Source organism: Pelodiscus sinensis, chromosome 6, assembly GCF_052426305.1.
Source record: "Pelodiscus sinensis isolate ZL-2025 chromosome 6, ASM5242630v1, whole genome shotgun sequence".
NCBI classification, from domain to species: domain Eukaryota; kingdom Metazoa; phylum Chordata; order Testudines; family Trionychidae; genus Pelodiscus; species Pelodiscus sinensis.
Genome location: NC_143057.1, coordinates 91,722,808 through 91,750,051, shown reverse-complemented (window position 1 = coordinate 91,750,051; position 27,244 = coordinate 91,722,808). Strand labels below are relative to the sequence as shown.

Here is a 27,244-nt window from a genome sequence, read left to right as displayed (position 1 = left end):
ACAATTTCCAACACCCACTTGTCGGTGGATGTGCAGAACCAAGCTGGATAGAATGCAGCAAGTCTGCTGTGAAATATTGTGGATGGTTCTGATTGCTGCCTCGGAAATATCGGGGTTGTCGACCAGGACTTCAAAATTGTGGTCTAGACGTTGAGGGTCATTGAGCTGATGACTGCTCGTTGGATTGTCTGTGTCTGTTTTGACATGGCTGTTGTCTATTGTCATAATGGTGTTGTTGCTGGTTGAACGGTTGTGTTCTATATCTTTGAGTGAATGGCCTGCTTTCTTTTCATGACACATGGATGCCTAGAGTTTTTAGAGTCATTTTGGTATCCTTCAAGGTGTGTAAAGAAGTATTCGTGGACTCTGAGAAAAGCGTGGTGCCCTTGAATGGAAAATCCCCCACTGTGGATTGTACCTCTCTTGGGAAGCCAGAGAGTTGGAGCCAAGAGGCCAGTCTCATCACTGCGGGAGAGGCCAGAGATCTAGCTGCTGTATCCTCTTAATCAACAGCTGCCTAGAGGGCTGTATGTGATATTCGCGTGCCCTCCTTGACATTGGCCATAAACTGTTCCTTTTGGTTGTCTGGTAATGATTCAATAAAGGCTGTTAACTGGTCAAAGATGTGAGGCGTGTGTATTTTGCCAGTAATGCCACGTAGTTAGCTATTCCGAGTTGAAGACTTGCTGACTAATATGCTTTTTTCCCCATTGTGTCCAGCCTCTTCTAATCCCTGTCATATGGGATGGTACGAGTTGCCTGCTGCTTCTCTCTCTGGTCAATTGCTCCAATCACCAGCAAGTTTGGTATGGGGTGAGAAAAGAGAAATTCTGCTTCTTTCAGGGGCAACAATGTATCTCTTATCGGCCCTCTTGGAGGTCGGTATGATTGTGGTGGGAGTCTGCTAGATATTTTTGGCAGGGTTCATAAATGCCTTGTTCATGGGGATTGCCAGTTTCATGTGGGGATATGCGTTCCATATATTTGTCAATTTATGCTGTTTCTGAGGCGTGTCAGACAGTGAAATCTCTAAAGTCTCAGAAATGACTTAAAATCATTCCCGGCGATTGTTGATGGGGGCATGATTGTGTCATCAGGGGTGACAACAAGGTGTGGTAGAGGAGAGTGAGATGAGTGCTCATTCTCTGTAATGTCCACCTCGAGGTCTTCCTCTTCTGACCTGTAGCATTCTGAAGATCGGCATGTTGGTGCCTGAGACCTCAGTGCCGGGGATGGCAGCTGAGGTTAGTGCCCCTGTTGTGGTCTATATGCTGCCCATGGGTCCCAATATGGGCAGTTGGGAGGGAGCGGGGGAGGAAACCACTGTGCAGGTTGCCACTGTTGTACTTATTGCTATTGTTTGGGTAAGAAATGTCCTGGTAGATGTGATGTGTTAGACACTTCCTCCTCATCGTCACTAAACACTGGGGCTGTTGAACTGGCAGGTGTGGAGGAAAGACTGCATCTTGAAGTATTAAGCATGCCATCACTATAAAAAAGAGGAGTATCTGGCACTGAACTAACATATAGGTCTACCACTCTTGTCAAAAGTCGTACCGGCGGAGGGGGAGGTAGTATTAAGGACTGCACCATGCGTGACATGCGCAGTGAGGTTGTTTGCAGTGCCTACTACCTCTTACTTGCAGTTGGTGCTGAGCGCTTTGATGGTGCTATCACTGCCGTCTGAGGTGGAGTGCTCGCAGCTTGGCTGTGCTGCTTGTGGTGATTGGCATCTGGTGCTGGAGCTGTTTTTGCCACTGCCAGAAGGGAGGGTTTGCACTTCACCGCAGAAGGCTCTTCAGTGGAGGTGCATTCTTTCTCTTGGTAATTGGGGTCATGGCTCGTCATGCTGCCGGCCCCGCTTACAGGCTGCTTGTCCGACCCCTTTTGTGAAGGGGAGAGGGTGCAGCATTCTTGTGGAGAGGACGTTTCCTTATGGGAGAGTCAGTGCCGGGGGAGGAGTAAGACCTCTTCCTGGGGTGAATACTGCCCTGGTCCTTCGGGCTTGTTTCAGAAGGAGATGCTCTCTCCAAATCTGCCCCAGGTGATTTCTGACTCGGAGGGGTACACTGCTCAGGGTCAGAACCAGACCAAGCTTTTTTCTCAAATTGAATCATTTTTCCTTGTAGCTCTGTGGTCTTTCTGGTACACGCTGTTAATTTTTGACAATGAGGACAGTGATCTATGGGGTGCTGTTCCCCAAGGCAACGGACGTACCGGTCGTGTCTATCAGATATAGAGAAAGATAATCTGCAGCCTGTACACTTTTTAAAACCAGGTGAGCCAGGCATATCACGGAGAGCAGGAGAGGTTTTTAGCAGAACTGCAGTGTCAGCAGAAAAACCCTAATCTGAATAACTAATCCTAATGACTAAAGAACCCAAAGAAAAGAAGAAAAAGTTTTCTGTTTTGTTTTGTTTTTAAGAAAAAGGAAACTTGAGGTGTAAGTAATCAGTAACTAATTCTGAGGTATAAGTAACTAAATCACTATGAGAACACACTAAAACTATCTATAGTAGAGGGCGACTGCTGAGCTGTGACCTAAGCCAACGGCAGTTGAGAAGGAACTGAGGAGGTGGCTGGCTGCCCCTGTGCTGTAGCCGTTTCAGACTGCATGTGCCAGAGCACCGCACACACAGTTGGACATAGGGCACTGCTGTCACAAATCGACAATTGAGAGAGCAGTGGTGCTGATGCACCTGAAGATGGAGCACCCACAGGGACACCCCTGGAAGAAGAATCTTTTTTGTGTTGGGGGCCACTGACCCACAGAAAAATCAGTTGGGGACCACACAACTGAGAAGCAAAAAAACCTCTTCCAAAAGCCCCCAAACCTCACTAATATGGCCCCCACATGAGGCACTTCACTCCTCTGGCACTCCAGCCCCACGGGGCAAGAGGAAGGGACAGGGAGGACTGAGGTTCAGGGCTTCCCATAGGCCAGATTAACTTTTCTGGGGTTCTGGAGTTAGTAGATTTTGTGGATCTCCTTAGGCTCTGGGCTGGGAACAAAAATGAGGGGTTCAACGTGCAGGATAGGGCTGCCAGTGTGTGGGATAGGGATGGGGTGCAGGATCTGGGTGCAGAAGGGGGAGAGGTTGCGAGGTCTGAGTGGGAAGTAGGGTGCAGAAGCCAGCTGGGTGTAGGGCACCTGCAGGAGGGAGGGTGCAAAAGGGGACAGGATGGGACAAGATGTCTGGCCAGGAGGGAGGGTGCAGGAGCAAAGGAGGGTGTTGGAGAAAGCTGGGGATGCAGGGTCTAGGCATGGGGAGGGAAGTGAGTAAGTGGGATTGTGATGAGGGGGTTGGGGCATAAGGGGGGACATTTTTATGGCTTCACACCCCCTTGCAGTAGGGAAAGCCTCCGAACAGTGGGCTGCCGTTCCCCCAGTGGGGTTAGAAGGGTGAGGGAGCTCAGCTCCTCCCCTCCCCACACACACACACAGTGGGGATCCTGGTGCACCAGCTCCCCGCTTGGAGAGTGTGTGGGCAGGGTGAAGAAACCCCGACCTTCCTTGTCAGACTAGATTTACTGCCAGCAAGGTGGGGAGGGGTGGAGGAAGAAAAGAAAGCAGCAGCACATAGATTGCACCTGTTGAGTCTGAATGCGCCCCGTCCACAGCGCCCCAGCCAAAGAGCGGCGGTCTGGGAGTGGCTCCACCGGGTTTTGTCTTGCCCAGGTCCCTCTGGCAGTGGCAGTGATGGCCACTGTACCAACAAGCAGTCTGGAGGAGGAGGAGGTGGTACAACTGGACCGGGGGCCCCACACGCCAGAGGCAATCCTGTGGGGGAAGGGTGGGGACCATGCAGAGTAGCCGGTGTCCCCATCATGTAGTGAAATGTCTGGTGGGGCCTTTTGGGACATTTCACTACCTGATGGGGACACCAGGACAGAGTATTTAAAATTGGGACAATCCAGGACCTATGGTCGGCATGTCTATTAAGTATGTGCAAACTACAATTTAAAAAAAAAATTATAACCTGGTGAAATTTGTGCAGGTTTTCATCATAACAATAACAGAAATATCTCTGACATAAAGTCCACTGCCCTGCTAAATTTCAAGACCCTACTCCAAAGGATCATGGTATTAGCACTTTCCAAATATTTTGTTTCCATGACCTAAGTAATGTAATTTTCCCTAGCCTCATCCTCTCAAATGACTGAACTTCTGTGGCTAAAAATTTCATTAAATTCATCCTGAGGAAGAAACCTGGGATGCAAAATTTTAGACCAATCCATTAATGTTTGGTACAGTTATAAGCAACTAAAATCAGGGTCTTACAGTGAAAAGTGTTGGGTAAGCTTACTTAATAGATGGTGCTACCAGCCATGCCCATTTCCAGACAAACTATATGTTAAAACGAGATTAAGGCTGACTGCACATGTTACCAGATTAGGGTAAAAATCATTACAGCCGTGTAAACATGCCAATACTTGCATTACAAACAATGAAATTAACAGTCACAAGTTAGTAAAGAAGAACAGTTAAAAGGTTAATGTATGGAAACATGGTTAAGGAATGCATGCAATCTTAGCTCTGGTCCATACTGATACCATGTGGTCTCAGGTTACATTAAAACTATTTTATTTTTAAAACCCCATTAGATACTTTTTTTCACCGTGTGATGAAGTTAATGTTATTGGTTGAATAACATTCAGCAGATAGGGAGTACACTTTCCACTCTTTTCTACCTTGCTATGTATTCTAGGATTATTTAAAATCTCAGATTTCTTACAGCAAGTGGTAAGAAATTCTGTCACTAGACTGTTGTGATGCCAGAATTTTTGCTAATGCATTAACTGGTATCTTAGGGTGTGTCTAGACTACAGGGTTTTGTCGACAAAAGTGGACTTTTGTCGACAAAACTATACCTGCATCCACACTGCCTTTGAGTTATGTCAACATAACATCGACAAAACTCGGCAGTTTTGTCGACGTATGTAAACCTCATTCTATGAGGAATAATGCCTTTTGTTGACAGAGTTCTGTCGATAGAAGGCATTATTGCATCTACACTGTCCTTTGCGTCCACACTGTTATGTCGACAAAGCGGCTTGCTTTGTCAACAGAACTGGATGTAGTCTAGACGCTCTTTGTCGACAGAAGTTTTGTCGACAGTATCTGTCGACAAAACTTCTGTCAACAAAACCCTGTAGTCTAGACATACCCTTACATACAAAAGAAACCCTGATGATTCTTGAATATATGGAGTATCTGCATGTATTAGAAGATCCCAATAGCACAATATCAAGAGCGACTGAAATATTTATGGAGCAAAATGTGTTTATTGTTATATCTGCCATAATATTGCTAAGTAGGAATTGTGGGAATGAGGCAGTGTAGAAGTCCAGGACATTGTTTTTATACAGTATATTTTTATTTTGTGTTGTTATTCAGAATTTATATTATAAGTTTGTCTGTTTAAAAATCGGTAAAGACATTATATTTTTAAAACCATTCATGTCTTGGTGATGTATTGCAAAGTCAATGCAAAACTCTTATGTACTTTACTAGGGCCAGGACTTTCAGCCATGGTCTCTGCCCTAGTGAGCTTACCCTTGTAAATAGATGTTATTAAGCATAATAGGAAAAATGCCCAGAAAATTCATTAAAAAAGTAAAATGGGCCAAGGCCAGTGCACTTTGATGGTCATGTAGGATCATAAAGAGTAGAAGTGTCTTGCTGAAACAGCAATGTAAGTGCCCTGGTCTTCATTACACCAACAGCTGCTACACGATAGTAGCTACAGTATCTCAGTTATCCCCTGCATTTAGGGCATGTCTACATGAGGAAATTATTTTGAAATAACTTATTTTGAAATAATATTTCCTGAAACAACTACTTCAAAATAGTGGTCCACACTATAGGAAAGCCTCGAAATTAGTTCAAGACAGGCTCCATTAATGTGGACGCACTATCTCAACTTAAGAAGCACTGGGGAGCAATTACTTTGAATGACTTTGGGGAGTAGTTATTTCAAAATAGCAGCAGTGGAGGTCCACATTACCACTATTCCTAAACAACTGTTTCAAAATAAGCATTATTCTTCATGGAAAGCAGGCGTTTATTTTTTGAAATAACCAGCCCCTTATTTTGAAATAAGGGTTTGGTAGCGTGGACTCTCTGCTTGTTATTTCAAAATAACCCTCTAGTGTAGACCAGGGCTTAGAGGAAAAATGTGTGATATCTTAATGGTAATGGTTAAATGTTGCCTTTTTAATGATCACTGCTATACAACATGTGTATTTGCACAGTGGTCTCCAGAATACATCTGGCTGACTAATTAAAAATATTTGTAGATAAACCATTCAGTGATTGGAGAAAAAAACCAATACATTATTCGTGAATATTCATCACTGATATCTATTCTTTTCAGAGATAAAATATATTAAGGAGCCAGACTTACCTTCCGAGTTGGAAATGGGAGTACTGTCACATTTGCTTTCACACTGTTGCATTGATGGAGGTCGAACAGTTTCTGGACACTCAGTGGATGCTTGTCCAGTATATGAGAGACATTGCACAGTTCGCATCTGTTGTCCCAGACCACACTGTGCAGAACACTAAGGATAAGAGAGAAATCAAATTTAAGTTTTGTCAAATTTTAACATATAAACAAGATAGCAGAAGAGTGAACAGGGATGGCACAGACATAAAACAGAAAAAACCCAAAACCCAAAGCCATTGAGGACATGTATTCCAGAACAAATTATTTCATGGACACGTAGTGGTTAGAAAAACATAGGGCAAAGATAGCATATACAGCATTTCTTAGCATCTCTTTTGGCTAATACAGCAAAGGAAATCATAAACAGTTTAGGATTTTGCATTTCCAAAAGTATATCCAAACATCTGGTTTACAAAGCATAGAATCATAGAACCATATAGCTGGAAGAGACCTCAGAAGGTCATCAAGTCCACCCCCTTGCTCTAGGCAGGACCAATCCCAACTAAATCAACCCAGCCAGGGCTTTGTCAAGCTGAGACTTAAATACCTCTAGGGATGGAGACTCTACTACTTCCCTAGGGAACCCATTCCAGTGCTTCACCACTCTCCTAGTGAAACAGATTTTCCTAATATCCAATCTGGACCTCTCCCCCCATAACTTGAGACCATTGCTCCTTGTTCTGCCATCTGTCACTACTGAGAACAGCCTTTCTCCATCCTCTTTGGAACCTTCCTTCAGGAAGTTGAAGGCTGCTATCAAATCCCCCCTTACTCATTGCTTCTGCAGACTAAACAGACCCAACTTCCTCAGCCTCTCCTCATAGGTCATAAGCTCCAATCATTTTGGTTGCCCTCCGCTGGATCCTCTCCAATGCCTCCACATCCTTTTTGTAGTGGGGGGGCCCAGAATTGGACATAATACTCCAGATGTGGCTTCACCAGAGCCGAATGAAGGGGAATCATCACATCTCTGGATCTGCTGACAATGCTCTTCCTAATGCACCCTAATATGCCATTAGTCTTCTTGGCTACAAGGGTACACTGTTGCTTCATATCCAGCTTCTCATCCACTGTGACCCCCAGGTCCTTTTCTGCAGAACTACTACTTAGCTGGTTGGTCCCTCACCTGTAACAATGCTTGGGATTCTTCCGTCCTAAGTGCAGGACTCTGCACTTGTCCTCGTTGAACCTCATCAGATTTCCTTTGGCCCAATCCTCCAATTTGTCTAAGTCACTCTGGACCTTTATCTCTGTCCTCAAGTGTATCTACCTCCCCCCCTAGTTTAGTGTCATCTGCAAACTTGCTGAGGGTGCAATCTATCCCCTCATCCAGGTCATTAATAAAGATATTGAACAAAACCAGTCCTAGAACCGAACCTTGGGGCACTCCACTAGAAACCGACTGCCAACATTGAGCTGTTGATCACTACCCACTGGACCCGGCCTTCTAGCCAGCTTTCTATCCAACTTACCGTCCATTTATCCAATCCACATTCCCTTAACTTGCTGGCAAGAATATTGTGGGAGACCGTATCAAAGGCTTGCTACATCACATCCACTGACTTTCCCATGTCCACGGAGACAGTTACCTCATCATAGAAGCTAATCAGATTGGTCAGGCACGACTTGTCCTTTGTGAATCCATGCTGACTATTCCTGGTCACTTTCCTCTCTTCCAAGTGCCTCAGAATGGATTCCTTAAGGATCCCTTCCATGATTTTTCCAGGAAGCGAGGTAAGACTGACCGGCCTATAGTTCCCTCAATCGTCCTTCTTCCGTTTTTCGAAGATGGGCACTACATTTGCCTTTTTCCAATCATCCAGGATCTCTCCCGATTGCCACAACTTTTCAAAGATAATGGCCAAAGGCTCCTCAATGACATTTGCCAACTCCCTCAGTACCCTCGGATGCATTAAGTCTGGACCCATGGATTTGTGTACGTTTAGCTTTTCTAAATAGTTCCTAACCTGTTCTTTACCCACCAAGGGCAGTCCAGCTTCATCCCATCTTGCGTCACTTAGCGCATTAGTCCGGGAGCCAACATTGTCCGTGAATACAGAGGCAAAGAAAGCATTGAGTGCTTCACCTTTCCCAAATCATCTGTCACTAGGTTACCTCCTTCATCCAGTAGGAGCCCCACACCCTATCTGATCACCTTCTTCTTGTTAACATGCCTGTAGAAACCTTTCTTGTTATCCTTCACAGCCTTAGCCAGTCGCAATTCCAACTGCGCTTTCGCCTTCCTGATAACCCCCCAGCATTCTTGAGCTATACATTTAAACCCCTCCCTGGTCATTTGTCCAAGTTTCCACTTTTTGTAAGCTTCCTTTTTGTGCTTAAGTTCACCAAGGATTTCCCCTGTGAGCCAATCTGGTCTCCTACCATGTTTGCCTCTCTTGCTACGCATCAGGATGGTTTCTTTCTGTGCTTTCAATAAGGCTTCTTTAAAATACTGCCAGCTCTCCTGGACTCCTTTCCCCTTCATGTTAGCATCCCAAGGGATTATGCCCACCAGGTCTCCGAGGGAGTCAAAATCTGCTTTTCTGAAGTCCAAAGTGTGTATTTTACTATTCTCTTTTTTTCGTTTGGTCACGATCCTGAAATCTACCATCTCATGATCACTGCTTCCGAGGTTGTCACCCACCTTTACTTCCCCTATTAGTTCCTCCTTGTTTGTGAGCAGCAGGTCAGGCTGTGCACAGCCCCTGGTCAGATCCTTCAGCACTTGTACCAAGAAGTTATCCCCAACATTCTCCAAAAACTTCCTGGATTGCCTGTGTACTGCCGTATTGGTCTCCCAACAGATGTCAGGGTGATTAAAGTCCCCCATGAGAACCAGGGCCTGCGATCTGGAAGCTTCTCTAAGTTGTCTGAAGAAAGCCTCATCTACCTGATTCGGAGACCTGTAGTAGACACCAGCTACAACATCACTGCTGTTGAAAATGGACCCTGTGACAGGGTGAGGCAGCCCCGCACTGAGCCTGCAGGGCCCAGCCAGGTTTACCTGGCTACAGAGGCCCCTCCCCTGCAGTCCTACCTAACATGCCCGGGCTATAGCTCCACTATAAAAGCCTGGGGAAGGACTTAGTCAGGGGTGGCAGCCGGAGGAGAAGGACCTGTGAAGGGAGCTCCCACCCAGCTGTCACCAGAGACTCCAGAAGAGGCCGGTGGGGACGCGGAGGTGAGCTGGTGCATCCCAGAGGCTTCCCGCCGAAGAGACGCCGGCCCAGAGGGCACAGCAAGCTGGACATGGGAGTACATGGGAAGGAACCCCGGTGAACCATGTAGGAAGTGGCCCAGGGCAGGAGCAGGAACTGCCTCTCCCGCCCCGAGAACCTCGGCACGTTTCGGCCGGATTGCCCCACCAAGGGAGTGACACGCTATCTGGTCACTAACAGGGCCCTGGGCTGGGACCCGGTGGAGTAGGGTGGGCCCAAGTCCCCTTATCTAGGGTGCGTCCCTGCTACAACCCTGAACTGTGTTTTGGACTCGGGCTGGAGGGCCTTGGCCTTGCCTTAAAGGGCCAGGCGGGAGTGGCCCACCACAGACCCATAAACTCTCAACAGGTTTTTCTCCCTCTATATACTGGAGTTCTGAGGAATCATAGTGCTCTCTTATGTACAGTGCAACTCCTCCTCCTTTTCTCCCTTGTCTGTTCTTCCTGAACAGACTATACCCATCCATGACAGCGCTCCAGACATGCGAGTCATCCCACCAAGTCTCTGTTATCCCAATTAAATAATATTTCTTGGACGGGGCCAGGGCCTCCAGTACTTCCTGTTTGTTGCTCAGGCTTCTCGCATTAGTGTACAAACACCTCAGTTAGCCAGTTGATTGCCCTATCTTCTCCATTCAAATCAGGGGTCCTCCTTTCTTGCTCATTCCTCTTTGCATTTCCTCCCAGTATCCGACTTTCCCACTCCCTTCAGGGTTTTGGTCACCTTCCCCCAACGAACCTAGTTTAAAGCCCCCCTCACTAGGTTTGCAAGCCTGCTCTTTCCTCTCTTCGTTAGGTGGATCCCATCTCTTCCTAACAATCCTTGTGCCCAGAACAGAGTCCCATGGTCAAAGAAACCAAAGCCCTCTCTGTGACACCACCTGCGCAACCACGCATTTACTTCCTCAATTCAACAGTCCCTGCCCAGTCCTTTCCCTTCAACAGGGACGATGGACGAGAACACCACTTGCGCTCTGAATTCTTTGATCCTTCTTCCCAGCGCTACATAATCCGCAGTAACCCACAAGGTCATTCTTGGCCGTATCGTTAGTTCCCACGTGGAGAAGCAAGAAGGGGTAGCGATCCAAAGGTTTGATCCAGTTTTGTAAGCCTCTCAGTCACATCCTGAATTTGAGCTCCCAGTAAGCAGCACACCTCTCGAGATTCCAGTCTGGAAGGCAGATGGATGGCTCAGTCCCTCTTAGGAGGGAGTCCCCTTGCCAACAAGGGGGGCAAAGAGGGCAGTTGCTCCAGGACCCAGTGATTCAAAAGGGCCCAGGGCTCCTGTCTGCTGCTGCTGCTTCTGTAGCTGTTGCCAGAACACTAATGGGTTGTCCATATAAATGCTTATTTCATGGCAAACTGTGTTGTAAAGCTACCTCACAATACCATTTCAAAGAGGGGGTAGATTAAAGCACACTAACAACTATGTATGTGAAGCAGGCTAAGAAGCAGCTTGCTGCAAATTAAGTGTTCATAAAGACAACCCCCTAAGACATCATCTCTGAATTTAGGAAAATGTCTTCAAAAGCTACTTTTATACCTCAGATAACAGAACAAACAGGAATAAGAATTTGGATCCCTCCTCTAATTTCCTTGGAAGACCTCTGGTCTTTAGGTATAGAAATATTTCAAAACAATGTGCTAAACCATCTCAGAGAAACTAAAAGAAAACACTATTTTCCAATAAAACCATTTTACTTTTTCCTGTAAAAACCAATGGCCTTTGTGTTGCCCACTTCTGTGCAGAATAGTGAATTTAAAAAAATAAAATGGACAAAATAATATAGATTAAATGGAGTGATCGACCTCACCCTCTTTTTAAAGTGCAGAGAAATAAGGCACAAATGCTGTGAAGCCATACACTGGAACCATTACTGAAGTAATCATACTGCCATAGGGAAATAGGATTCATATTCCATGCATCCATACAGCTGGAATTTCCTTTTCCCACTGATTCCCCAGACTTGCAGAGACTTTAACCTTGTTTTCTGAAAAACCTACTAATATCCTTCCCATGGAAGGAAGAATAGTTGGAGTGAACACAATAGAGAGTTCCCAGAGTCCTCTGTCCCCTTTCCCTTAGGTCTTTACGGTGAATAAAATGCATATTTTATTGTCAAGCTTCCACTAGGGAATAATTAATGGAATATGCAAATTAAGAAAAACAAAAACATAATAGCTTCAGAGTGGTAGCCAAGTTAGTCTGTAACAGAAAAAACGTAAGAAACAACAAATAGACTAGTAGCACCTTAGGGTATGTCTACACTAGCTCATTAATTCGAGCTAGGTAGGCAAATGAGGCAACCGGAGTTGCAAATGAAGCCTGGGATTTAAATATCCCGGGCTTTATTTGCATGTTCCCGTCCGGTTGCCATTTTGAAATTTCACTAGCCCAAACTCACTGCCGCGCGGCTACACGTGGCAGTGACATAAGTCCTTAGTTTGAATTAACTGTTACTCCTCATTCCACAATCTAGACAGGCCAAATGCTGGAAAAACCTCTTCCTACAGAAGAATTGGAAAAAAACAGCAGTGTAGCCATACCCTGAGAGTGTATAAGGGCTGGGGATAGCAAGTGATGGAGAGGAGGAGAACAGAGAGGGCGGGGTTTGGAGGAAAGATGGGGTAGGTCTTGGCTTGTTCTGACATTTAAAAAGTGTTCTTGAGCATAAAAAAGGATCTAAATCATCCTTGACAGATGTCTGTCTAACCTGCTTTTAAACATCTCCAATGATGGAGATTCCACAAGCTCCCTAGGCAATTTATTGCAGCATTTTAACCACCCTGACAGTTAGGAAGTTTTTCCTAATGTCCAACCTGAAACTCCTTTGCTGAAATTTATAACAGAGTTGATTCCATGCCTTTTAAGGGAGAGGGGAAATAAGCAATTGTTCCTTTCAAATGGCCATTCCAAAACATGTTTTACTGATCTATAACTAAACAACGGCTTAACTGGTTTACATCAATTAAAGAGAACTAGGCATCTGCACTGATAACATGCATGTCAGCATAAAATGGTGAGATAGATCTCTAATCTATTATTTAGGGCCCTATATGGCAAACTGTTTTTCCCTGAGTACTCCAACTGAATTCAGTGGATCAACTCTCATGAAAAGCTACTGATAGAAAGAACTACAGTTTCAAGGATCAAGCTATCATACTTTAGGTTGCTTAACCTTGATCAAAGAGAGAACATGTAGCATATATATATAGCATAACAAAGGAACATTTGTTGCCTGACCTGTCAATACCATTCTGCCTGTTACAACTCAAACCATCACAATCACAGACTTATAATGTAGGTTAGCATGTATCTGTACATAAGATTTAAAATGTTTTTTCAATATTTGTAGAAGTCAAATAATACTGTATTTATACACCTTATTGTTAATATAAGACAACAGTGTCATTTTGGCGTATTAACACTATTTCCACTGAGCATTTCAACTAAGGAATTCAGTGTGCTTTAAAAATATTAATTAAATTATGCCTTTCAACATTGCTGTATAGCCAGTAACATTCTCTGTCCTTTTTACATGTGAATAAACTGAAGCACAGAGAAAAAAGGGAAAATGCACAACTTCAGATAGTCAAATAGTGGCAAATTCAGATTTAAACTCAGAAATTCTAATTCCCAATGTCTTGCTCTTGTCTAGTCACTAGACAACACGCATTGTACAGCTCACTGAATTTTAAATATCTAAGTGCTTTTAACATTCACCAGTTGTGGTTAATTGAGATAAAAATTATTAGGAAAATTTAACTGTGAAATTAGTTGACAGTGGCCAGTTTAATTTTTGTTTCCAGTCTGTTTCATATTCTGCCTCACAAGCACTAACACATGCAGGCATTTTCAAGGTCACAAAACGATAGGAAAATATTTTTAAATGTTTTAAATAGAACAAGAAAAAAATCAGAAAAACATATCTATTTATATTAGTTTTAATAGCTCACTTCATATATGGGTTCCTACATGCATATATGTATGTTGCTCCAGGGACTATGTCAATAAACGTTTTTCATCTATTGCACTGGTGGGATTTGGCATGCAGAATTGTGAACTATGACCTTGTGGATATTTATAAACCTGAAACTAGCAGATGGTGTCTTTTTAGGAATCGGTCAAAATAGTGCCATGAATTTTCTCTGGCATGAATGTACTGCTTCTGTTTGGAAATTATACATGATACTTTTGATATCCATGATATCCAGGAAAGAATTACAGTACAAGAGATACAGCAGCACAAGTTTCAACATGCTGTCACTTCCACCAGACATGGCTGAAACCTTGTCTGGAAGAACTATCTCTAGGAACGAAAGCAATAATAAATAAATACTTTGCATCTTGATAAGACTTTTTAATAAATATTTTCTAATAGCTTTATAACAGTAGACATATATTTTGAACATGGAGAAACCGAGGCAATGAGAATTTAAGTTATTTATCCAAGGTTTCAGAAGAAGGCAGTGTCAGAAGTGCAACTGGAACAAAAGTTTCCTAGATAAAAGACCATGTTGTCTCACCTGTTCAATCACTAGTTCAATCTAGTTCAATCTCACTAGTTCAATCTCTGTTCCCATTCAGTTTTTTTTTACTTCTTTTGTAAGAATGTGAACTGGTGTGAAAATCGGTGCTAATTACACAGCTGGGATTATTTTCCCCCATCAACACTTGCCCACTAAGAACTGGACTGAGACTAGTTACTTATTTTATATAAATTAACAGAGAGATATCGTACCTAGATGTGGGCACTATTACCTTGTGTGACATTCCAATCTGAGAGAAGAAGGGAGTATCACCTGAGACATCCCTTGCTTATTTCCAAAAATAAAATATTTTCCTTTTTACAAAGTGCTGATGGTTACTTATAGTAAAAAACAGCAGCAGACAAGTTATACAATCTGTTATTTTACCTGTCCCCAGTCTCCAGTAACCCAGCGAGGAGGAGGGCAACGGCCCAAGCTACAACGAATGCGGACTGGAGGCTTGCTTTCCTCTTGGCATTGTGCAGTTGGAAATGTTTTTGAAAGGTCACTGCTTTTGCACAGGACAATCCGATGTTTGAATCCTGGACCACATTTTGGAGTACACTGAAAAAATATACAAATAAACTTATATTTACAATCTGAAAAGACAATCAACATTTTGGAAATATTCTTAAGAAAGTGTATGTTTATGTACATTTATACCAAACTATTATCACAATTTCCACAAGTTCCATAATGTCCTCTGTCTATCTATAGTAGGAATGAGACACTCAAAGTATAAATTAAATTTGTATTCAGATGCTACAGTAATGGACACTCTGAAAATCAGAGATACAGAAGTAACAATCTGGTGGTTGATTTTCTTCATAAACTTTTTTTTAACAAATTTCCTTTCCTATCATTTAGCGTACTGTACTACACCACATTGCTAATTTTCAATGTGTGAGGCTGAGCAAAGTATGCCAAGTACATCAGTACTCATAACATAGATCTAAGAGTGCATGTTAGAAATTAACATGGAATGCATTAACACACAACTGGAAAGCCTCTCTCTACATCCCATATAGACTAATGAAATACAGCCTATGGAAGATGATATACACTAAAACACAACAAGAAAATTTGCAACATATATAAAGGTGAGTGCATTAGTGGGGTGTGTAACATGAGATTCTAGGTACAAGTAGGAACTTTCTTTCCTTTCCTCAAGTTACTTTCTCTTCCCTCATATACTGACCGTCTTTTTCCTTTTGCTTTATTGGCTCTGATAGTAAACAAGTAATGAAGCAGGAACTTGAATGGAGGCAGGTATAAAGTCCTTCATGCTCATTTATCTTCCTTCTCATTATTCTCTCTTCCCTGAATTATGTGAGCCCGAGGTGCTCAGTCACCATGAATATTCAGGGTTGAGGGGCTTGGCTCCAGCCATGTTAACTGCAACACAGCCTGAGTATGACTGATGAATTTGGAAGCTGGGAACAGCATAGCCTTTGCAGCAGGGAGTTATAAATACAGGCAGGGTGATTGTGTAACAAAGTGAATTAAGGATCAATTTTGGTGATTCCCAAAAGAATTGGCAGTTACTCCAGTCAAAAGATAAGAAACAAAAGGTGCTCTAACAGGGTAGTTTTACCAGAGAGATTAGAGGCAAGAGTTTGAAAGGGGGTAAAAATACATTTACCCCTTCTTTAAATTAAAACCAAAGCCACGTGATTTAAAAAAATAAACACCATGAAAGAATAAACTCTAGGAATAAAAACAGTGCAGGCAGAAGCCCATCAGAAGGATGGGAACTATCTTGTTTATTGCACACAATGTAGCATGTCTAATTACCTGCCCTATGGGCAAGTGGCATATGTGTATATTTGGTACAAGGACGGAAGCACCTCAGGGACCATGCATAGGCTTTGGAGACTGAGAGTGGCTGAACAAGAAGAACTAATGGAGGCACAGAGGTATATATGAGAGCTTCCCACCTCTGATCAGATGGCCTCTGTGCTGTTGAGGAGGTTGACAGTCTCAGGGAAGAATATCCGACTAGAGCAGAGGAAAATGATCCCATAGTTGTGACTTTCCTTCCAGATGATGTCATGGAATCCTCTTGCATTGAGGATATTTCTCAAGGGTAGAAAATTTAGTTATTAGAAAGAGATGGATGTTACTAATGGGGGATTTGATCATCAGAAACATCTCCATGGTAGCATTCTCTGAAGTGCTTCCAATTCTTTGTGCAGGGCAACAGGCAGAACTGCAGGTCTCAATGCATGGATGAGACCAATGGTTTAGGAAGGAGGGATTTAGATTTATTGAGAACTGGGGAAGCTTTTGGGAAAGAGGGGCCTATGCAGGAAGGATGGGCTCCACCCAGGGGCAGATGACCGTTTTGTGGGGCCCCGGGCAGCATAATTCCATGGGGCCCCCCCTTTGCCACGGCGCATGTGCAGTGACGCCATGCGCATGTGCAGCGGCGCCACGGCGCATGCGTGGGGTTTTCTGAAGCGCGGGGCCTGGGGCGGCCTCCCCATTCGCCCTGCCCTATATCCGCCCCTGGCTCCACCTAAACCAAAATGGAACCAGATTGCTGTCACTTGAAATTAAAAAGGTCGTAGAGCAGTTTTTAAACTAAGGGCTCGGGAGAAATTGACAAGTGCAGAGGAGCACATGGATGGGACAGAGACATGCCTTAAGGGAGGGTCTATTAATAGAGATTCTCTATGTCCCAGTAAAAAGAAGAAAATGGAAGATGATAAAATACAGGTAAGATCTGATGAGAAACAGACAAATGAAAAAGAGTCCCATTCAATCACATCCTGTAATGGCAGACAGCTAAAAAGAGATAGGGTTTTAAGTGCTTATATACAAACTCTAAAAGTTTATATAATAATATGGATGAACTAGGGTGTCTCGTATTAAAGGAGGATATTGATATGCTAGACATCACAGTAACTTGGTGGTATGAGGATAGTCAATAGGACTCAGTAATACCAGGGTACAAAATATAGTGGAAGAACAGAATAGTCATGCTGGTGGTAGAGGGGCACTATGGCTATGTCTACACTATGGGTTTTGCCGGAAGAGGCAATGCAAATGAAGCACAGATTAGCATTTTCTTACGCTTCATTTGCATAATCTTTTCTGATCTGTTTTTATCCTCCCCGGGAGGATCTTGCGCAAAAAGGAAACGTCCCCACTGCATGTTTTTGCGCAAAAAGCTCTTGCACAAAAATGGATTGGAAGAGATTATGCAAATGAAGTGTGAGAAAACGCTAATCTGCGCTTCATTTGCATTGCCTCTTCCGACAAAATCTGTAGTGTAGACGTATCCTATATGTGAAAGAAAGCATAAATCAAATGAAGTAAAAAATCTTAAATGAACCAATGGTATCACAGAATCTCTATGGATAGTAATTCCATGCTGTAATAATAAGAATATAACAGTAGGGATATATTATCAACTGATAGTGACTGTGAAATGCTAAGGGAGAATAGAGAGACTACAAAAAGAAATTCAGTAATAATGGAGGATTTCAACTACTTCCATATTGACTGGGTACATGTGACCTCAGGATGGAATGAAGAGATAAAGTTTCTTGACACAATTAAATAACTTCTTCTTGGAGCAGCTGGTACCACAAAAGGATATAGTCCTACATGGAACATAAGATCTGGTCCAGAAATTAGTTGAAACTATGGTAAATAATAGAATTGTCAGACACATACATGAACATAATTTCTTAGGGAAAAAAAATCTCTATACATTCAATATGATGGGGAATAATTTAGCTACAACTACTCAAGAAAGAGATCTTGGAGTCATTGTGGATAGTTCTGAAAACATCCACTCAATATACAGTGGCAGTCAAAAAAGCAAACAGGATGCTAGGAATAATTTTAAAAGGGATAGAGAATAAGACAGAGAATATCTTATTGCCTCTATTTCTATATAAGACCATGGTTCGTCCACATTTTGAATACTGCATAAAAATGTGGTCACCTCATCTCAAAAAAGATACATAGGCATTGGAAAAGGCTCAGAAAAGGGCAACAAAAATGATTAGGGGTTTGGAACAGGTTCCATATGAGGAGAGATTAAAAAGACTGACGAGAAGTCAGAGAGATAAAAAAAGACTGGGACTTTTCATCTTAGAAAAGAGGAGACTAAGGGGGGATATGAAATCGTGACTGATGTGGAAAAAGTGAATAAGGAAAAGGTATTTACTTGTTCCCATAATGTAAGAACTAAGGGTTATAAATGAAATTAATAGGTAGCAGGTTTAAAACAAACAAAAGGACGTTTTTTCTTCATACAATGCACGGTGGAACTCCTTGCCAAAGGATGTTGTGAAGGCCAGGACTTTAACAGGGTTCAAGAAAGAACTAGATAAATTCATGGAGGTTAGGTCTATCAATGGTCATTACTATAGCAAGGATGGGTAGGAATGGTGACCCTAGCCTCTGTCAGAGGCTGGGAGTGAGTGATGGGAGAGGGATTGCTTGAAGATTCCCTGTTCTGTTCACTCCCTCTGGAGTCACTGGCAGGGGCTACTGGACCTTTGGTCTGACCCAGTATGGCTGTTCTTATGTTCTTAGAAGGTTAATATAGTTGGACTGCTTGGAAATACTGAATTAATTAAATTTAACATCTCTGTGATGGGAAAAACACCACAGCAGCCCAACACTGTTGCATTTAATTTCAGAAAGGTAAACTACACAAAATGTGGAGGTTAGTTAAACAGAAATTAAAAGGTACAATGTCAAAAGTGAAATCTCTGCAAACTGCATGGAAACTTTTCAAAGACACCACAAGAGAGACTCAACTTAAATGCATGCCCCAAATTAAATAAGCAAGCAAGCAGTAAGAGAACCAAAAAAATGCCACCATATCCAAGTAAAAGAAGTGAGAAATAATAAGGATTGTTTAAAAAGTGTAATTTAAATCCTAATGGGACTAGAAAGGGGCATAAACTCTGAAATGAAGTATAAAAATACAATTAGGAAAGCCAAAAAACAATTTGAAGACCAGCTAGCCAAAAAGTAATAGCAATATTTGTTTGAGCCATCAGAAGCAGGAATCCTGCTAAACAAACTCCCTCCCTGAACCTTAGTCAGGTGTGTGTGTAGAAGTTGAGGAAGAGGAAGTGCTTGGGCTCTGGGCATTCTGGGCACCACCAAAATTTCTGCAAACATACTGCCCCTGCTTCTTCCTCCTTTGTTTTGCTGCTTGTCCATTACCTACTAACCCTAGGAGAGAAGCAAAATGTGAAGAAGATAGGGAAACAAGTATCAAGGGAAGAAAAACAAAAGATGACAAAATAATTTCAAAATACCAGCAAGTGAAGTTCCTGATACTTGTTTTACTCCATTATTCAAGCAGTAAATGTTGAGAGGGAAGCAGTTTCAGAATTGTATAATTGTATAATTGCATGGGTATCTCATTCTTGTAAATTCACCAGTAAAACATTTAGATGAAAATCAGTGTTTCTGGTGTTACACAAAGCCTGTACATAGAATAACCTAAATCTGTCACAAGACATGAACTCCTTTTCTGATATAAAGAAACTGCAATACATAATACCACACCATGTGGAAACTTTGAACAAAATTGACAGGTGATAGATACATGGAAGGAGTTCTGCATCTAAACAGCACAGCATATGGCAAAAGCCAGAGGGGAAAGATGTAAACCCCTATCTGAGAAATATGCTGTTGTAGATACTGGGGCCAAGAGACAAAAACATCCTTCAGAAAGAAAACTTCCTATGGAGACATTGCCAAAATTCCACTAAGTAGGATGAACTACACCCTGTCCCCAGTAATGAAAGTGAAGTAAGGAAATAATTAAGTTGCCTACAATAACATTGAATCACTAAAAACCTAAGGCATCACTAGACTTCAACAAAAGGGGTATGTCTCCAAAGCAAATGAAAGATAAAATGCCAACATGAACATAAAAACAGGGAATAAAGTTTCTCATTACATGCTTTCAGAATTTTTGATTTATTAAACAAATGGAGGCAAGCATGATTAATGGTACAGTAAACTTCCGATAATCCGGCACCTTTAGGACCCAGGGGGTGCCGGATTAACAGATTTGCCGGACTATCAAAAGGGGGGGCTATGAGGGGTCTGGGATGGGGGGATGCCACCCCAGACCCTTCATAGCCCCCCCTTCCGATAGTCCGTCTCTGCCCCAGGCATCCCTGATTCAGCTGCTGCTGGTCAGTTTCAGCAGCGGCTGAATCGGGGATGCCTGCAGCAGAGCAGCTGGAGTGCTGCCCGGTTGGTCAGGTAGCGCGGACCCTTGGTGCGGCGAGCCCAACCCGGCAGCATCCCAGCTGCTCTACCCCAGGCGTCCCCAAGTCAGCCGCTGCTGAAACTGATCAGCGGCTGACCCCAGGAAGCCAGAAGCAGAGTTGCTCTGCCCCAGGCTTCCTGGAGTCAGCCGCTGGTAAGTTTCAACAGCGGCTGAATCCAGATGCCTGGGACAGAGCAGCTGGGGCGCTGCCGGGTTAGTCTGGTAGCACCAACCCTTGGCGCTGCGAGACCAACCCGGCAGCACCCCAGCTGCTCTGTCCCAGGTGTACCCAAGACAGCCGCTGCTGAACTGATCAGGGGCTGATTCCAGGAAGCCAGGGCAGAGCAGCCCTGCCTCGGGCTTCCTGGAATCAGCCGCTGGTCAGTTTCAGCAGTGGCTGAATCGGGGACAGTTGGGGTGCTGCTGGGTTGGGTCCCGCAGCCCCGAGGGGCAGTGCTATGGGACCAACCCGGCAGCACTCCAGCTGCTCTGCCCCCGGCTTCTCCGATTCAGCCGCTGGTCAGTTTTAACAGCGGCTGAATCGGGGAAGCCGGGGGCAGAGTAGCTCCAATGGTCCGGCTGCCCGGAGCATTTCCGGGTTCCTGATGGTGCCGGACCATCAGGAGTGCTGGACCATCAGATGCCAGACCATCGGAGTTTTACTGTAATATGAAAGCAAAGAAAGCTTGTCTAAAAAGTCTGATAAAAATCCTCCCTGGAAATCCTTAGAGCATTTTTTGCTGTTTTGATATTATTACTTGGAGATACTTTGGATAAATATAAAATACAATCATCATTTACTGTGGGAAGGTAATGCAGCCAAAACTCAACCATTTCAAGGTATATGAAAATTAGAATGGCAAACTGTCTCTTTGTTTCTAAAGAAATCTGTGCTACCACAAGTTACTTGTCAGTTTTAGTACATCATTCCCTACCATCTGATGAAGTGGGTTTTACCCACAAAAGCTCATGATCCCAAATGCTCCTCAGTCTACACGATGGAGTTATTTCAGGCTAACCGCTCCCTTATTTCAAAATAACAAGTAGAGCGTCCACACTACCAAGTCCTGGTTATTTTGAAATCTGTACTCCTGCTTTTCTTGAGGAATAACGCTTATTTAGAAATTGTTATTTTGAAATAGTGTGTGCATGGATGCACAGCTGCTGCTATTTTGAAATAATTGGCCTCCAGAGGCTTTTCACAGCTGCACTTGCTGGTGCTCTGTCAACACCTGCCAACTCTACTACTCTCTTCCACCTCCTCCAAAGCTTTAAAGCAGCAAGCTGCAAGAAAAGGGCTTATGGCATAAGAAGAGCTTTGCCAACCTCGTGCCACACTGCACCAAACAAGGAACCATGGCAGACCCCAGCTTTCCCTCTGAGCTCCCCATTGCTGCCAGCACTCCTGCAGCACCCTCAGCTGCTTATCACCAGGGAAGCAAGAGAGCATCAGCCTAGACTGGTGTGGAGATCTGGGGTGTCGTTGAGGTCTGGAGTGAGGAGACCAACCTCCAGGATCTCCACACCAGAAAAAGGAATGCCAATGTCTATGGTCAGATGGCCACCAGCCTGGCCGAAAAAGGACACACGCAGAACCAGGTCCTCATGAAAATAAAAGCACTTCGGCAGGCCTACAATAAGGTCAGGGAGTAGAGTGGACGCTCTGGAGAGGCACCTCATAAGTACTGCTACTATGACCAACTCAATGTTATCCTGGGAGTCACCTCTCCTTTTGTTGAGTTTGGCCAGGACATGCCCAGCGTCAGCCTCCAGGAGGGTGGGGTTGTGGAGGAGGAGGAGGAGCAGGCCAACCTGGACACCATGCCTGCCAGCCAGGAGCCGCTTCTCATCCTGGAGCCAGTCCCCCACCCAGGATGTCTCCCAGGTGTTGGATAAACCCAGGAAAGGCACTTCAGGTGAGTCCTATCTGCACGTGAGGGCAAGTGGCAGGCTGTAAGGGGCTGCATGCTCCTCGCTTGGCCTACTGTGCAAGTGGATGGACATGAAGAGCCAGTTCAGAGCACTCAGCTCCATGACATTCTAACACAGGAACCCCTCAGTCCTTCTCACAAGGTTCCTGGAGAGACCTGCCTTACTCCAGCCTCTGTGGTAGGACACCTTTCCATGACAAGCCACCATTTGAGAATCACTGAATTACCAATCCATTAAGGAGGCCGGGGTCATGGAAACACATAGCAGTGCCGCACATGGCACAGGCTCATGCCCGCACTCCGGCAACATTCGCTCCCGGTCAAGCACTGCAATGTGAAGGAAACTGATCTCATGCATGGGAACCTACTAGGGAGAGAAAGAAGAGGGGACCCCAGTAGCTCACACACCCCTCCTCCAACACCCTTCCCTTCCGCTGGTAGACAGAAATAGAAGCTCTCTCTATGTGGGATGCCGCCAGTGCCAGACCCAGCATGTGTGGGACACAGAAGAGGCCAAGCTGTCCCATCCCCACTCCTGTCCATAGGCTCCCAGCCTGGCCAGCACCTTCCCAAGCCAGGGGTGTAGCAATGCTCCTCTGGGATATCTGTGCCCCTGCAGGAAAGTGCCTGCTGTCTAGGCAACAGAAGGCCTTGCTCGAAGCACATCGCCATCGTTTGAACCGAGACCTTTGGTGTCGGCTCTGATATTAGGGCTAGGCTTCATGCACAGTGTCTCCAGGGATGACTGTCCTTATAACTTTTCTTCACGGGTAGGCCAGTTGCAAGCATGGCATGACCACTGCCTTCCATGCCATCTTCCCAATTCTGCAGGATCCACTGGAGGAAAAGAACTCAGGAAGACCAGCAGTGTGAGTAGATTGTCTGCCTCCAGTCCCTTGTCCAGGGGCTTGATGAGGAGCACCAGGAGCGGGCTGCTGACCGGGAGGTGCACTGGGCTGACCGAGAGCTGCAGAAAGCCACCTGGCACACCAGCACGAGGCCATGTGCTCTTCCCTCACCTCAGAGATGGAGTGCATGGCCTCATACATGGAGTGGGCCACCAGCCACCTCCCCACCCCTCCCCCACTCCCAGCTTCCCCTCCTAGTCCTCCCAGGGGCCGCTGGGATCCCCAAACACAGGGCAGTGGGACCTCGAGGGCAGCCAAAGCCTACTGAGCTGAATAGGCCAAGTGCCACTCCCAGCCCCATCCCTGAGAAACCTTCCTCCCACCGCCCATATTCCAGGTTCTTTCCCTAATCCTACCTCTGTTGTATATCCCCCAAATCAACAGTCTTGTTTTTTCAAACAAAAAAGGCTTTTTTATTTGCTCTGAAGGAGAGGGGAGACGGTGGGAAGGGTGCAGGAGGAAAGGCACACAGGGTGAATGCAGGGACCCTTGTGGAGAGGCAAAGGGGAGAGTCTCAAAGCTGGGCTTGGCTGAAACTGTCCCCCAAGGTCCCCTGGACGAGCACAGTCCCTTGATGTGTCCATCGAATGGCTCTGGTGTCTGGATGCACGTAAGTCTCGGCCACCTGTTTAGTCTTTGCCCCCCACTCTGGCAGGAAAGTCTCCCGCTTGCTTTCATATAGGTTGTGGAGCACACAGCAGACAACCTCAGTGGATGTTGCACTCACTGAGGTCCAAGTGGGTGAGGAGACTCCTGAACCTCCCCTTCAAGCAGCCAAACACACACTCCTCCAGCATGCGGCACCTGGTCATCTTGGTGTTGATGTTCTCCTTGGTGGGTTCAGGGCTGCTTGTGTAGGACTTCATAAGCCAGAGGAGCAGCGGATAGGCTGTGTCACCCAGGATGTAGATGGCCACATCCACGTCGCTGACCCTGATGGTACTGTCAGGGAAAAATGTGCCAGCGTGCATCTTTTGAAACAGGCAGGAGTTCCAGAAGTTTTGGGTGTTGTGGACCTTCTCCGACCAGCCAACAATCATGTCCTTGAAGTGTTCCTTGTGGTCCACCAGGGCCTGCAGCCCTATACAGAAGTACCCTTTCCTGTTTATATAGTCCAAGGCATGATGATCAAGGGACAGGATGCAGATGTGAGTGCTGTCTATGGCCCCCCTGCAGATGGGGAAGCCTATGGTGGCAAAGCCATCAATGATTGTGTCAACATTGACCAAAGTGATGTCCCTCCATACCAAGATGTTGGTGATGGTCTTGGCTACCTGCAGAAACATGGTCCCAATTGTGGATTTCAGCATGCTAAACTGGTTCCTGACAGAGCAGTAGTTGTCCAATGTGATGAAATTCCACAGGACAATGGCGACATGCTTCTGCAGGGAGATAGTGGCTTGCAGTTGGCTGTCCTGTCACCTTAGGGCAGGGGCAAGCCTTTCGCAGAGCACCAGAAAGTTGGAACTGGTCTCCCCCCACTAGCAGCAGTGTGCCATGGTGTCCAAGGGGTTTAGTGGCATATGCAGCAGCAGGAGCGCCAAGACCTGGGTGAAGGGGTCTTCTGGTTTGTGCTGGTCGATGTCCTGCAGGCAGTCTGGACGAACTGCACCATGAGGCACAGAACAAGGCTCATGTGCCTGGCATTGCTTTGCAGCAGCTCTGGCTCCGTGGTGTCAGTGCAGAGGCGTCCGCAAAGGCAACCAGACCACAATGCATCCGTTTGGTGTGCCACGAGGGGGTAAGCAGTGGAGGAGCGACGTGTGAGATGCAGCCATAGAGAGAAGCCCCTGAAATCATGTGTCTCAGCTTGCCTGATCAAGCAGCCACAAGAAGTATCCACCCTCCCCAGAACGCTTCCAGAGGCTCTAAATCTGATGCAGGCTCCAATCAGTGTGGACGCACTATTATGAAATAATTCTGAGCTTTTCCGATGCTCCCCCATAGTGTGGATGAGCTACTTTGATTTTCTTATTTCAGGAGTAATTTCGATTTTATTGGTTTCAAAACTATTTCCTAGTATAGACAGGCCCTAAGGTGCCACAGGAGTATTGGTTATTTTAAAGTTACAGACTAACCTGACTACCCCTCTGAGACATTCCCTACCTCTCTCACCCACTCCCTTTCATTCTCTTTCCATTTTTACACACTGTATTTTGTAGAATATTCCAGGCTTTCCATTATTACTGTTTATACAGATGATTCTTAGAAGGTAAAAAAAAGCCTTCTCAACAATATCTCAACCTTTTAAAATTACTTTGCTTTACTTCTGTCACAGATCGTTCAACTCCACTGACCAAAAAAGTTTGAATCTATTTTTCCCTTTTCTTTAAACAATTTCTGATTATCAGTTCTCAACAGAGATAAATAGGTACAACTCCTTGCTTATCTGATGATCAACAAGCATGTTAGCTATGAATGAGTGCTGGAATTGCTTACTTTGTGCTCAGAGAGGTCAGTATTAGAGCAAATATGTTAGTTGTTTTTAGTGGAACAAAAGTTGAAGAAGAGACTTTACATTCCAAAAGATGACCAGCTTTGACTTAAATGGAAGCAGAATTGGACATTGCTGCTATTTGCAGCTCATCCCTGCTTTGTATTACAAATTATATGGGGTACATAATTTTTGTGCTGCCCTTAGAAAATGAAAAATAAAAAGTATTATATGCTACATGAAATAAGTTTATTTTAATAATAATTATATTTCTAAAAATACTTGATAGAAAAATAAGCACTTTCTCATTATATTAAAAAAATACTTACTAATTGAGAAATACCTCCAAACTATTCTAAGCAGGAACGTATAAATAGAAATACGTTATTTGCTCAGAATCTTGTCAGAACACCCACCAAGATTTCTGATTTAACAGCACACTAAAACTATTTAAGGTGAGGAAACTTCTGTTCCAAGATATCCTACACAGACTGTACAGAGGTTTATAAATGGGAGCCATAAATCTCTCTAACATTAGTTGCTCACAGAGTTGGAACATCAGCAGTCCCAAAGGAGATGGTTTATTATGCAGAATGCAGGTGAAGCAGTCAAAGGTGCATAATAAATGCAATGTGTTTTAAGGTTCCACAACTTATCATGGGCATATTATTTATCTGTATTGTGATAATGCTTAAAAGCCCTCCTCAAAGGAGAGCAGTTATGCTAGGTATTGTAAATATACATATATACACAATGGAAAGATGGCTCCGTATTCCTAAGGGCTTACCAATGAACTATAAAGGCGTTTGTGTCTTTATCTCCTCATTTACTCCCTCCTCAAATCACCCTTCCTTCTTTTCTCCTCCACTAACCTCTTTCTTCCTACTCATCTTCTTTCTTCTCCAAACTATTCTTCTAAGCATTGGATTAGCATTTTAAGGGGTGGGTGGGCTTCTCTGTGCCTTCTCTCTCCAGAAAGTGAGTGAATAAGTAGGGATTGCTTCTAATCTGCCCTCCCCACACACACCTTTTCCTGGGGTGGCTTTGCCATTCCATTGCTAACAGCAGCTTGAATGACAGAGAATACACAAATACAGGAGAAAGGGGAGATAGTACACAAAGGATGACATTGGCAGTATGCCGCCTGGCATATTTTAAAAACTCACGCTACAAATCCGGGGGAGTTTAACATAGAGGAGATGTTGCTGTAAGGAGCTACTTTTTTTTTGACAAATATTAGGAATATAAACCAGACATCATCTTAGGAAAATACTCCAGGAAAAAGGGTAATTCTTTTAAGACTACATAAAACCAGAGATGGGTTAAGATCTGACCTCTGTGGCTGGCCCATTTCTGTATTGCCCAAATGAATGACAAACTTGGGACAAACAATGGAACCTTGAGAACCCAAGCAACAGCAGCAGCACAAAGGGTTAATGATGATCAGAAGTGTTAAAAAAACCTAATTAAAAAAAATATTTTTCTATTCCTAGTTTTTTTTTTTAAAAAATCACACATT

General features: G+C 44.3%; 1 protein-coding gene across 5 annotated transcripts in view; it reads right to left on the bottom strand.

Moving 5' to 3' along the window:
* The window catches only part of ADAMTS6 (ADAM metallopeptidase with thrombospondin type 1 motif 6), a 368,722-nt gene that overhangs the window by 25,871 nt on the left and 315,607 nt on the right, over nt 1-27,244 (bottom strand). For all 5 annotated transcript variants that reach the window (XM_075932396.2, XM_006117000.5, XM_075932394.2 and 2 more), the window contains 2 exons: nt 14,584-14,760; nt 6,408-6,564 (listed from right to left, as the gene is read on the bottom strand). In XM_075932396.2, the coding sequence (XP_075788511.1) occupies nt 6,408-6,564; nt 14,584-14,760 (334 nt within the window). The remainder of the gene's footprint in view (nt 1-6,407; nt 6,565-14,583; nt 14,761-27,244) is intronic.